General features: G+C 35.9%; 1 protein-coding gene across 2 annotated transcripts in view; it reads left to right on the plus strand.

Annotated features, from left to right (window-relative positions):
* Window positions 1-7,084: 7,084 nt before the first annotated feature.
* LOC149178850 (6-phosphogluconate dehydrogenase family protein) overlaps window positions 7,085-13,619 on the plus strand; it is a 433,139-nt gene continuing 426,604 nt past the window's right edge. The window contains exons 1-2 of one of the 2 annotated variants that reach the window (XM_089420463.1): window positions 7,085-7,237; window positions 7,363-7,564. In XM_089420463.1, the coding sequence (XP_089276589.1) occupies window positions 7,442-7,564 (123 nt within the window). In that variant the 5' untranslated portion in view covers window positions 7,085-7,237; window positions 7,363-7,441. The remainder of the gene's footprint in view (window positions 7,238-7,362; window positions 7,565-13,619) is intronic. The other variant, XM_089420464.1, reaches the window with a different exon arrangement.

The raw sequence follows: 13,619 nt of genomic DNA on the forward strand, positions 1-13,619 counted from the left end.
TATTATCAAACAACAAAGAAAATTACACTCTTTTACCTATAACTTCCTTTTGGAGCTCACTTTAAACCTAAAATTCTAGTTTTTGGAATGGTAAAAGCATTGCCAACCCATTTTCCACAGGTGGTCCATTACTCCACTTTCCTTTTGATTCAAAGGGCCCCAAAACTTGCACGCCCTAATTAGACAATCCTAATGCAAACTGGTTTGGTTCTAAATGATGATATGGATAGGTTGCATGGGATATTGGAGTAGAAATGACTCTAGATGGATCCACCATCTAAGGCACTTAAGTTTATTTTCTTCATATATAGTAATATGAGTTTCATGTACAACAAAAAAGTATATTTAGTCCTAGTGAAATTGCACTCTACCCTCTAATAGGCATAATAACATATTCTTAAGCCTTTCTCAACAATTGGCTCTCTATACGCAAATACGGGTATTTACTCCTAAGGATACAAACACATATTATAACGTAAGAGAAACAAGCCCAATCACAATTCTCTTTTGATATACTTTTGGCTTGCTTTCTATTGTATCCACTCACACATTATATATATATCAATGCCAATAGTAATTATATTCCTATCCTAAGGGTAGAAAATAGGAAAAGTCATTTGTGGTGGTGGTGCCATGAAGGTTGTCATTGGTATTAATGTCATAATTGGTCTCACACATCTCGAATGTCCATCATATATTTATTGACATGTTCACTTTTAGTCATCTTCAATGTGTAACTTGATTATGCAATTAGAGTATTTGGTCCCATACAATTCTACAAAGTCATCTAGATTTTATTTGGTGCATCCACATTTAAAATATGCAAAATGACATGATCTTGGTACTTAGAATCCTAGAACGTATAGGTTCATCCCCTTCTTAGTTGATTCAACCTTGTTTTAGGTAACAAAGTGCTAAATACGGGTCCCATTTTTGTGGCTTCTTCACACTACAAATTGTACTTCGCTTTCAACTATATTATCTAAACTTCTAGAATCTGAAGTTGGCCCCGAGTTTAGTCAATCTAGCTCCCTAAGTTACAACTTGGCTTTGACCTCCTTAAGATTATAGAACCATAATCAAGCTATGATATTATGTGAGAATTTTGTATTTCTAAAGAGTGGGCCTTTATGTGCATTGATAACAATCAATGGAGGAATTGCACCAACAATGGCTTTCAAACTTCCAATATACATGAACTTTATTAAAAAACACATGCAACTATGCACATTTTTCTTCAACACAACCACCAACTATACAACTACACATGTAAAAAAATGATACAAGGGTTGAGGCTATAGGGATCGATATCCTCCAATACTTTCAAATAATTTGGTTGATAACAAAGTTGATACATGGCATTTAAAAAAACTATTAATAACTAAAAAATATTCAAATGCATGCCATAAATAAAATATTTCAATGTCCACATTAAATGCTTACTACAGAGATAAGTGCTTTTACATCCCGATGTGAGATAAAAGTGATGTTTAAAAAAAGAAGTTAATCACAACATCCATAAATAACAAAAAATAATATCTCTTCACTTAACATTTTACTTATTTTCTCACAAAAGAAAATCATTGACTTCCTTTAGATATCCTAGAGCTCTTATTCAAACTATTGATACTTATCTTGGATTGTTATGCAAACTTAGGCTTATCTAATAGATTGTTTACTCTTATGCAAACTATTAGATCTATTCGGCAAATACACCTATCTTATCTTATTTTTATGTTTATATTCTTCCCCACACACAAAACAATTAAAAGTAAAAAAATATTTATACTTAAGGTATTTTGAATAATGGGGTGTAGATTAGTTGGTCTAAATGAGGTTTTGTCTTTGCCTAATGTGAGTCTTGAGATGACTCAGACACCTAACCTATGACTTTAGGAGTTGTGGCCCAGGGGCATCTAAGCTATCAAAATCACTCAGGATCACAATTGATCTGAGCCACACACCTAACCTATGGCTTTAGGGCAATCTAAGCCATCAAAATCACTCAGGGTCACAATTGATCTGAGCCACACTAGCCCTTAGCATGGCTGGATTTTCGCCGATAGGGTTTCGAACCGATGACTATTTTATAACAGAGCGCCTCTCTACGAGAGAAAAAAATATTTTTTAATTTAAAAAAAAAGTTGTATCTTTCCAATTTCTTCATTTCAATTAATAATAAATTAAAATTAAAATAACTTTAGGGCTTATCATAATTTTTTTAATTATCTCAATAGGCATGTTTATTTTGGAATAGGGGTTTCAAAATTTTAATTTAATTATCAATATCTATTAGGTGGAAGATAGAGATTGAACCTACATGAAATATTTTAGAATATTTTTAATGGTAGTCACGTAGCAAAAATTGATATTTATCTCAAAAGTAGTTATGTCCATTTTGATCTTTTAATTAAATTAATTAAATAAAAAACCAAATATGAAATGAGTAATTATTTTGTAAATATGTGATGTTGATAAATCTTTGTATTGTAATAAAGTTATTTACAAGTTAAACATTTCCATAATCAAACAAGAATGAAATTCCATAATTGATTTTTTTTTAATAAATATATAATAATTCAAAATAAAATTATAATTTTATTAATTTTTATAGTTATTTTTAATTGAGTAGAGATGCTCATTCTACAACCCAGCATGAGAGGATGCGTAAGTATGAGGGATGATGTCCGTACTCTGTCTCCCTTTAAAATAAAAAAATAAAAATAAAAAATATGTTCTAAATAGAAAAATAATGTTGGCTATAATAAAAAAATAGAATATGTTGTAAAGTAATTAGAAGTAAAAAAAATGTGTTAGTAAAATGTTTAAATCTTATACTTTTCAAAAATATTTCAACGAAAGATTTAAATAAACTATTTGAAGATGTCTATTAACTAGTTTATGTCGACATGCATATATATATATATATATATAATTGTTAAAATAAAATATTTTAATATGGTATATAAAAAAATATTCGAAGTGAGTTATCAATAAAATATTTTAATAAGAATTAATATTGACATATACTTAAAATTATATTAAGAATAAAAAACTATTTTAATTGGCGTGATAAAATGTCTAGATGTCCATGTTATCTAAGATATTTTATTGTCCATTACATATATATTATATATCATTTAAAAAATATATATCATTTAATTTTTTTATTTATTTTTTAATGTATATATCATGAAAAAAATTAAATTTTATCGTTAAAATGTTTATTTGAAAGAATGTAGACAGACATTTGTCGATGCATTTTGAACCAACTAGTGTGGTTCATCGTCAGGACAAGTTGAAGAAACAGATCCAGCTTAGCATGATAAATAGTCTGAGCAAAGTCTCCAACCGCTAAATTGACTAACGGCTAATTATGACCTTAGGACCCAGGTCTAATTATTGTTTATTAATTCAATATTATTATTATTTATCTTAATATTATTTATAGAAATAAGTTAAATTAGGTAAAAATACATAAATAAATTAATATTAATGGTTGGTTTAAAAAGATATTTAATTATATATATATATATATATATATATTTTAATTAAAGTTATAATATTAGGTTAATAAGATCAAAGTTAGGATTAATAAAATAATTTTAATGGTTAGATTAAAAAGATAATTTATTTATTTACTTAAATTATTTAATAATTATTATATATATATATATATATTAAAATCAGGATGATGATGATGATGATGGTGGTTAACGTCCACTGAGACCAAGTAATGGTCTATCGGACCTAAAAAAACAAGCTATCTATTTTGATTTAAGATTTTATTCCTATGCTCAAAAAGCTTGGAGAGAAGCCTCCCGAGCTCACTATAATTTTGACATTGTAAAAGGCTAGGAAGGTCAGTATTGTAACAAAGATTGTGAAACTGAGATCTAATGTGGTTATACGCGGGGCACTCTAAGAGGAAGTGGTTTTCATCCTCGATGTTCCTATTCTCACATATATGGCAGATCCTTTCCGTCCATGGCGTTTTAGGAACTGCCCAACGACCTGTTTCACTAAGGAGCTCATGAGAATTCGTTCTAATCTTTGCTATATTAATTTTCTTCTTTGAGCTAGTTAAAATAGAGAGATACTTTTGATCTTCTAGGGTGGGGTTGATGACTTTCTTATAATAACTTAATTTTCTTTTAGCCGCTAAGTCTTTCTCACACCACATTTTATCTTTGAACTTAGAATTAACAATATCTTTAATGTTATTTATGTTTTGCAATGCATCATTTTTGTTGATCTCCCAATAGTTTAACCAGGCCCTTGTGTCTTTATGCCACCCTCGATTGAGCCTTAGGTGGTTTTGGCTAGAATTTAAAGCTAGCTTAGGAAGTCTATGATCGTCTATGTTACTGATTTTGTGCTTGTACAACAGAAACCTAAGCATAGCTAGGCTCTCAATAGGGGAAAGACCTGCTTCTATAAGGAGAATAGGATAGGGTGTATTACTTTTAATTTTCAAGTTATAAGTTATAAAACGCTTATGGATTTGCTCAATCTTTCTCCATGATTCTCTGGAGATGCTGCAACCCCAAACCTCACAGCCATATAAGATAACAGGAGTGACTAAAGTTTCAAAGAGGAACTTCTTTTTATCCCACATTACAAGGTTTGCTATTTTACAATTATTTTCAAGACCAAAGTAAACTTTCCAGCCCCCATTAATCCTTTTCTCAATGCTATGGTTCCAGTTGAGCTTGTGATGAATATCAATTCCTAGGTACTTGTAAGAATACACTTCCTCCAAGTTATTATTGTCATACATAAAATTAGCGTAAGTGTCCTTCTTGGATTTGATAATCATAACTTTTGTTTTGTCAGTGTTAACAGTCATACCCATGGTAGAGCAGAAATCCTTAAGAAGCCTGAGTTGCTTATTAAGATCAGATGGGCACCTTGCCAAAAGAACAATATCGTCAGCATAAAGAAGAAGGATGACGACTATCCCAGCTAAGATCGTGCCATCACATCCTGCTTCCTCTAAATAGCCTTCGAGCTTATCGATGTAAATGCCAAATAGGGTAGGGGAGAGGGGGCAACCTTGTTTGACTCCGATGTTACACTTAATATCTTTCGACCACATAATAATAGGTTGAGAATTTTCATTTATTAATTTCATAATAATTTATAACCATTATTTATAATGGTTAGTTTAAAAAAGTAATTTAATAGTCTATTTATTAATAATCAAATATATATAAAATTTATATATATTATAGTAAAAATTATAAAGTTAGGATAAAATACTATATAAATAAATAGAATAATTCAAAGGTTAGTTTAAAAAGGTAATTTATTTATTTAATTAAATTATTTATTAAATATTGTTAATGTTGCATATATACATATATATTCTAAAATTATAAAATTAGGAAAAAAGAAGAAGAAGGAGGGGGCAGAAAAACCGACTAAGAAGAGAGTGCTGGAATCCAGCACCTACTAATTTTCCAACCATCATCTCTATTGAGATTGCTCGGCTTCTTTTCAATCTCAATAACTTCCCTCAATTTACGATGGTGGTACTAAGCAACTTTGGCAACAACCTTGGCCTCCTCAATACACACCTGATGCTTGGTCTTTTCCACATGCTCAGCTAATGCTGAAGACTTGGATCTCCCATGTCTTAGGTCGGCCGCATGTTCGCAGATCCTTTGACGGATGGAGCGCCCTGTTTCCCTAATATAGGGGGTCCCACAAGAACAAGGGATCAAGTAGACACCCTTCATGTCTTTAGGGTTAACGAGATCTTTCACCGATCGGAGGGATTTGCGAATGGTGTTGAGGGGCCTAAAGGTTGAGGGAATATCATACCTTTTAAGGATCCGAGCAATCTTGTCTGTGGTTCCTTGAACATAGGGAAGATGGACACCTGGACGACGCTCTTTTGGCTCTTTCTTAATTAACGCGTTTTTAGAGGCTTTATGGAAAGCCTTCTGACCCAGGCGTCTACTATATCCATTCTCCACAAAGACATTAAGGAGATGGGATCTCTCCTTATCAAAGCTCTCACGATCAGAGATCCTAAGGGCACGAGTAGCGAGGGTGTTAAGAACACCAAACTTTTGAGCAGGGAAATGATGGGAATCGGCATGAAGATACTGCTCAGTATGCGTTTTCTTTCGGAACACAGAGTGGGAGAGAAAGCCATCTTTATTCTGAGATATAAGAATATCCAGGAAAGGGAGGCAACCATTGACCTCTTTTTCCATGGTGAACTTAATGGCAGAGGACCGGTTGTTGAGGTGATTAAAGAAACGATCCAACTCCTCCGGGCCATGGGGCCAGATGACATTAGTGTCATCCACATACCTTTTCCAAAGCTTAGGAAGAAGACGAGATGAGGATAAAGCTTTGGCTTCGAAATCTTCCATAAAAAGATTCACAACAATAGGGGAAAGAGGGGAACCCATGGCAACACCACAAGTCTGCTCAAAGAATTCACCCTCGAAACAGAAGAACGTGGAAGTGAGACAGATCTCCACCAGATGCGCAGTATCGGGATCTGTTAGGCGATAGATCACTTCCAAGGCCTCCTTTATAGGTATGCAAGTATAAAGGGAGACCACATCAAAGCTGACGAGAATGTCCTCAGGGCTAAGCTTAATATCCTTAAGCTCCTTAATGAAGGATGCAGAGTCTTTCACGAAGGACTCAGTGTGGCCAACCGGGGGCTTAAGTTTAAGGGCAAGGAACTTAGCCAGAAGATAGGTTTGATCTTACATATATATTCTATTTTGCACTCTAAAACCTTTTGTACTTAAAGAAAGAGACTCCATAATTGTCAGGGGAATTCGGGAAATTGTTGTAAATCCACAGCCGTCAAACTTCAAGATTTTGAGTGCTCCATATATTTTTGATGGTGCTGAATCCATTTCCACCATAGAAAACATAATCCAAACCCTCTGCTACTACAAGAGATTCATTTCCACCATAAAAAACATAATCCAAACACTACTACTACAATGAATTCAAGACAATTCCTCCACTCAATATCCTTTCTTCAAATTGGAAATCCTATGCGTATTATAAATAAAAGAAGACAATTCCTCCCCTCGATATCCTTTCTTCAAATTGAGAATCCTATGGGTATCATGGATAAAACTCTGACATGAATAGACCATGACATGCAAGAATTTATTTTCAAATTAAATTTATTAATCTGTTCGAGTTTTAAAACTTAGTTTAATCCCCACAACCCTGCTCACGCCATGAAACTGACATGGTTAGTATTGGAATGATAAATGACGAAGACGTCTTGGAACTTGCACAGGAGTAGTAAAATATTATAATGCTCCAATAATATATCAATTTCTGACCAGACCTGGAATATTATTTTTTCATGCGCAGCAGCGTCAAATCCTCAAAATCATTGTTCGAGAAGCACCGTTAGATTCCACCAAATCCATTTCAGTTTCAATACATTGCCATGGCGAATTCTTTGATCCGAGTTGTCAAGTCGCGTGTTCGATTCTTTCGCAGCACTATTCTGTCGTCTTACTCAGGAGCAGGAACCAGGCTTTTCTCAAATGCCAGCAGTCCCCAGCTAGAGGTTAGTAAATTTCGAGCTTATAGCAATATCGGAAGTCCTGTAGTAGTCCCTTTGGACTGTCCGAGGTTAAATTATAACATGTTCAAACAAATTTTCCAAAACACGAGCAGGTTCGAGTCCAGCCCAACTGTTACAGCCGCCCCATACACAGTTGGGATGCTTTTCCCAATGAATAATTATGAAGGCAGACAGACTTGATTACATAAAATTACATCGACGAAATTGAGATCACGGGCTGACCTGCAATTTTTTTGACAGTAAGAGCAACTAAAATAAGGATTCCCAGGCCTGACCTGAGTATGGTTATCCAGGACTTTCTACTTCTACAAATAGTCTATAATGAGATCCGTTTCTATCATCATGAAATGCACTTCCAGTATCTGTTCATGAACCGTTAATATTCAATCTCTAATATTATGTCCGCGAGCATATTTTCTTATCCCCAAACACATTACATATTACTGCAAAATCCATTTTTTTGAGGCTATTTGAGAGTGGCATTAGAGACAGTATTGGGGTTTTGCAATCTATAGGTATAAATTAATAATATCTAGTACATTTTATTCAAAATGTAGGTGCATTGGTATTAATATAGATCCTTCTTAGCCTAGATTTATAAATTGAGATAAATAAAAAGTTTTAGGTATAAAATTCTAACCAGTTAAAATATACAAGGGATTAAAAGATTAAAAAAACTCCAAGGTTAAGATGCATATCAGAGATTAAAAGATCAAAAATGTCCAAGGTTAAGACAAATATATGTTATTTTGTATTTATTTTTATACATCCGCTCTTTTTTCCTGGTGTGGGATTTTAAATTTGTTAAATAATGGCTGAAAGCATTAACATATTTCACACAAAGGTGTATGCGCTCAACACGCACACACTTTACATTTAGAGGTTACTCTAATATAGAGTTTCTCAGATCTAACTTATTTCTAACTTAGAAGGACAGGTTGAGAGAATTTCTCAACCATCTCAAACCAACATCTTAAATATAGGATGTAAGCATTAACTCCAACATCCCCTCTTAATGCTTACATTACATAAATTTATTGAAATCATCCACAAACAACAAAATACACAGTCATTCTTTAACTGGTTTACAACTTATCAGTATAGACTCCATCAAGTTGCCTCATAACCCTCGTAAAGGTGTAGTCGGCAAGTTGGATTCCCGAGTTCAACTCCTGAACTCCTGAATCAAGGACCTCCCGAAGTCAATCACTGAACAGTGTCCCAAGCCGTCGCATAACCTCATTAGAAGACCACTCCCACGTCTTCAACAAATGAGGGATTCTTCCCAAGATCCGCAACTACCGTACTATCTGGACAACCATCCATGTTGAGCCTTTTCACTGAGTTGTTCTAAAAAAGTTTAAGAGGTTCAAATTCTTCATTGAATTCATCATCAGAATTCAATGGATATTCATCTGTGGCTATATTCGCTGATTCTTTCCCTTTTAACAGATCACTGGCACGACTTCTGCAATTCCACGCTGTATGCCCAATTTTCCTGCAATAGTAGCATTCAATTTCACTTTTGTTTGCATTTTTCTTTTTCATCCTTGTCTTTGTAAACAATGCGTTTTCTATTGGAGAGTTCTCTTCTGTATCCTCCGGTTTTAGTCTCTTTTCTTCTGCGAGAAGTGCTGCAATTGTCTCATGCAATTTTTGTGAAGACATTTGACTCAAAGTGAAGACAACATTACTATAACTTGAAGGAAGACTATTTAGTAATATTGCTTTAGCATCTTCATCCTCCACCTTGGCACCTGCTTCAACTAATTGTCTTATAAGAGACATTAAATTGTTTACATGAGTGGACATAGATGTCTCTTCATTCATTTTCAGTCTAAATAATTGCAATTTTATGGAAAATTTTGCATTTGTAGCTTTTACACCAAATAGTTGAGTCAAATGTTCCCATATTTCGTTAGATGGTTTAGTGAGATCTACAAGATGTAATTGCGAATCTGAAAGAGCAAGTCCAATAATGGACTTAGCTTTGTCATCTCTATTTTGCCATTCAATTAACTGTTTAGCATTTGTAGGTGCTACTTCTGAACCATTCACTATACCCCACAAATTTTTCTTCATTAATTGCATTTGAATTTTTATTTTCCATGAAGGGAAATTTGCACTGCTGAATTTTTCTAAAACCTTAAACTCCATGATGAAAGAAGAAAACGAAATACCTTTTTAAACTTCAACACTGATGTACCTTTCTACAATTAAAAAAATGCTTTGACAGTTTTGTGAAAATCGCACACCACTTTCCTTTTTCCTTTACAGTGAGCTGCTCCTCAAACAACAGATACACCACATGACTAATCTAACTCCAGCTCACTCCTCCTGACAACACTTGAGTTGACCGCATGTAAACTCTTTAATGTTGACTGCCACACACGTTGGGAGACGAGGGAATATAACTTCTTATACCCATGACAATCATTTCACCAATCGTTGCCTTTGTTCTGTGTTCCATCAAATTGTGGGTCTGTTTGATCTTCCCTCAGATAGACCTCGAACTTGGAACAAAAAACAACTTGGAACAAAAAACAAAAGTCTTACATAGGTATGCTGAAATGTGCAGTGAACTTGTGAAGAAAAAAAACAGTCACTATTTCATTGTTCTACGCCTGGCAACTTAAATCCAACGATGACAGCGCACCACTCTCAACATGGCTCATTCTCTATGGAAGCCTCCGCCTCGTCATCGCGCTATGCCTCCAATCTTCTACAACTGACAGCATCGGCCTCAAATTTCTTTTACACCACTCACCGCACCAGCTCTCAGGCAATATAGTCGCTCCAAAGCACAGTCTCCTCTCACCGATTCACATTGCAAACATAAATGTTCACACATCTCGAAAGGTCGTACAAGTCCCCAACTTCGGTCAACTCACACTCCAGTGCTGAATAAAAAACACAGAGCTAAAAGCTTCTGCAATCACTCTCCAGGCTACATACGTTTAAACCCTCTTGACTCAGGCTCCGATACCATGTTAAAAAATGGCTGAAAGCATTAATATATTTCACACAAAGGTGTATGCGCTCAACACACACACACACTTTACATTCAGAGATTACTCTAATATATAGAGTTTCTCAAATCTAACTTATTCCTAACTTAGAAGGAGAGGTTGAGAGAATTTATCAACCATCTCAAACCAACATCTTAAATATAGGATGTAAGCATTAACTCCAACAAAACTTTTTCTATTTTAGTTTATTAAAGTAAATTGACACAATTTTTTCAACTAGCCTATATAAGAGCATTGATACATCTAATGCTATTGCTATCTATCTATCTATCTATCTATGGCTTCATCGCTTTGTGAAGCAAGGTCCTCCTTCCGGGATTACCTTGTTACAATTCTTATTCTAGGAGATACAGTGTTGATCATATTCACATCAGGGAAAGAGTCGAGGGACCAAATTCCTTAGCTTTTCCTTATTGATCAGAATAAAGCTTACGTAGGAGCATCACAACGAGCATGTGAGAAAAGGAGTCGTAAGCAGGTGAGCAGGAGAGCCGTAAGAAGTGAACCGGATTGATTATCCGAGAGCCGTAAGCAGGTGAGCCAGATTGATTATTGTTAATTTTAGGTATGTTCTATGCTAGAGCAATTTATTTCAATTTTCACAGTTAGCTCAATATCTTTTCTAGATTAGCAATCACATCATCATTAAAGTAAACTGCAGATAGAACATAAATATAAATTGCAGAAGACAAGCCAAGACAAGAGGACACAAGATGTGGCGCTAGCCAGGGACAAACCCCAATGTGGCGAAACCCTTGATCAATTCTTCTTATATGTTCTTCAATAGTTTAAGAGAGAGAGAGAGAGAGATAGTACATTTACAACTGAAGTCAACACTTTGACTTATCTAGATGAGAGCATAGATCATCTCTAAGAAGATGATACATGAGATCAGTTGAAGACATGCTGCTTCAACTGATTCTCCAAGGTGACTCCTTCACCTATCATCGTGCTGCATCTCGTCATCATGCTGCACCTCACTGTGTTGCACCATGCTGCACCCATCATCACAATGCTGGACCTCATGACTGCTGCACCTAATGTTGTATTGCTGTCCCATGTGTCATGATTGAACCATGTTGTCCATGTTAGTTGTCCCATTGCTTGCTTGCTGTCCCTTGCATGCTTGCTGTACCATTGCATGCTTGGTGTACTTGCTGCTAAGTACCATACAACTGTCCCAATGTTAGTTTGTTGTCCCTTGCATGCTGTTGTACCATTGTGCTATACTTGCAGCACCATGAACTTGCTATATCATACTGCTGCACCTCACCATTGTGCTGCCCCTCATTATGCTATGATACACTTCTTCACATTCATCAACATGCTGCTGCAATATATCATCATCATTGCTGCTTCCATCATGCTGCTGCTGCAATATATCATCATCATTGTAGCTTCCATCATCATGCTGCTTCAATGTTCATCATCATTGCTGCTTCCGTCATCATGTTGCTTCAATGTATCATCATCACTGTTTTGGGGCTACTCTGTTTGCTGCATTGCATGACTGGTTAGGGCATTCTAACAGCAGTCCTAACAACCTTCAAAATGTGGCTAGAGTAGCCCTCCACAACTGTGGCTGCCTTTCTAGGAGTGGAGGAAAGCCTTGGATGCAATGCTTCGCTGTTCCAATCCCTATTCCACCCTTCGGCCTCCTCTTATCTACTGTGGCTTGCTACAACAAGATGTCCCTTAGATGTTCCTTCATCTAACCACCCCAAAACATTCCCCCTGCCTCTCAACCTCAAGATATGGGCTGTGGTCCTCTTCAACAGCTCCTCGACCTCCTGGAATAGCCTCCTAACTCGTTGTTCTCTTCTAGGCTTGCTGCGGCTAGGGTATATTCATACCACCCTTAGGACAATGTATAGGCTTCCTTTTGATAGTGTCTTAAGGTCTCTCCTTAGACCCTTCATGACTGCGTATTATACTTCTTCATAGGGCAGCGTAGGGCTTCTCCATAGGGCAACATAGGGCCTCTCCATAGGGCTGCGTTAGGGCTTCTCCATAGGGCAGCATAGGGCCTCTCCATAGGGCTGTGTTAGGGCTTCTCCATAGGGCAGTGTAGGGCCTAGGGCACTCCCTCTAGATTAGGGCAACGTTATCCCTTAGGATCTCTCCTCCTACTAAAACCCAAAGACAAGTAGAGAGGAAGAGATCCCAAGTGTGTGTTGAAATGACTTGAAGGCTACCTCTATTTATACTAAAATGTTGAGCACAAGTGGGGTTTATTTGGTTGTTGGCCAACCTTGTCGAATAGTCCCATAACACTAATAAATTTATATCTCCATGAATACTTATCAGAATAAGTAAATTTATTAGTGTTATAAGACAACATGAGGAAAGGAGGGAGGAAATGTCAAAGGTTAGGGCGGCAAGGGATGAGGGTGGGAGAGCACAGATTTATGAAGGAAAACCTGTGATAGCCTATTTTGGACCTTATTCCAAAACAAAGCAGCAAGATGGGAACAAAGAAGAGGCAACAAATTCTTTAACAGGAAACTATGCAGCAGGGTCAGTATGGGCAAGTAGGGACAAAGACTCAACTGTGAGTCTTGTATGTCAAAACAAATAGCAATCAAGTCATACCCAGGTTTCCTTAAGTTTAGTTTGTTGGAACTGTAGAGGTTACCCATGGAGATGAGGACCTGGATTAGGCCCTATTGTGGAGGACGTAGACATGATTTGTCTCGTAGAAACACATGAGCATGGAGGGTGCAAGACACCTTTGTTTGAAGGGTATTGGAAGATGGAAATGTGGAACAAGGCAACAAGAAATGGTAAAGGGCATGGGGGTATCATGATATTAGTGATGGAAAAAGAAGGTCGCTTCATTCAGCGAGAAAAAGAAGACTCAAATAAACAATTCATTTGGTTTCAAATATCAGAAAATGGAAATCACATTAGAATTGCAACATTCTATTTTGTGCCGCAAGTTTCAAAAACTTACAAAAGTAGAGGGCTTGACCACAAAGATCCCTTTGCAGCCTTAAAAGCGGATATTG

The sequence above is a fragment of the Pinus tabuliformis genome, chromosome 4_1, assembly GCF_031772625.1.
Source record: "Pinus tabuliformis cultivar Carrire ecotype Pingquan chromosome 4_1, CPIR1, whole genome shotgun sequence".
NCBI classification, from domain to species: Eukaryota; Viridiplantae; Streptophyta; class Pinopsida; order Pinales; family Pinaceae; genus Pinus; species Pinus tabuliformis.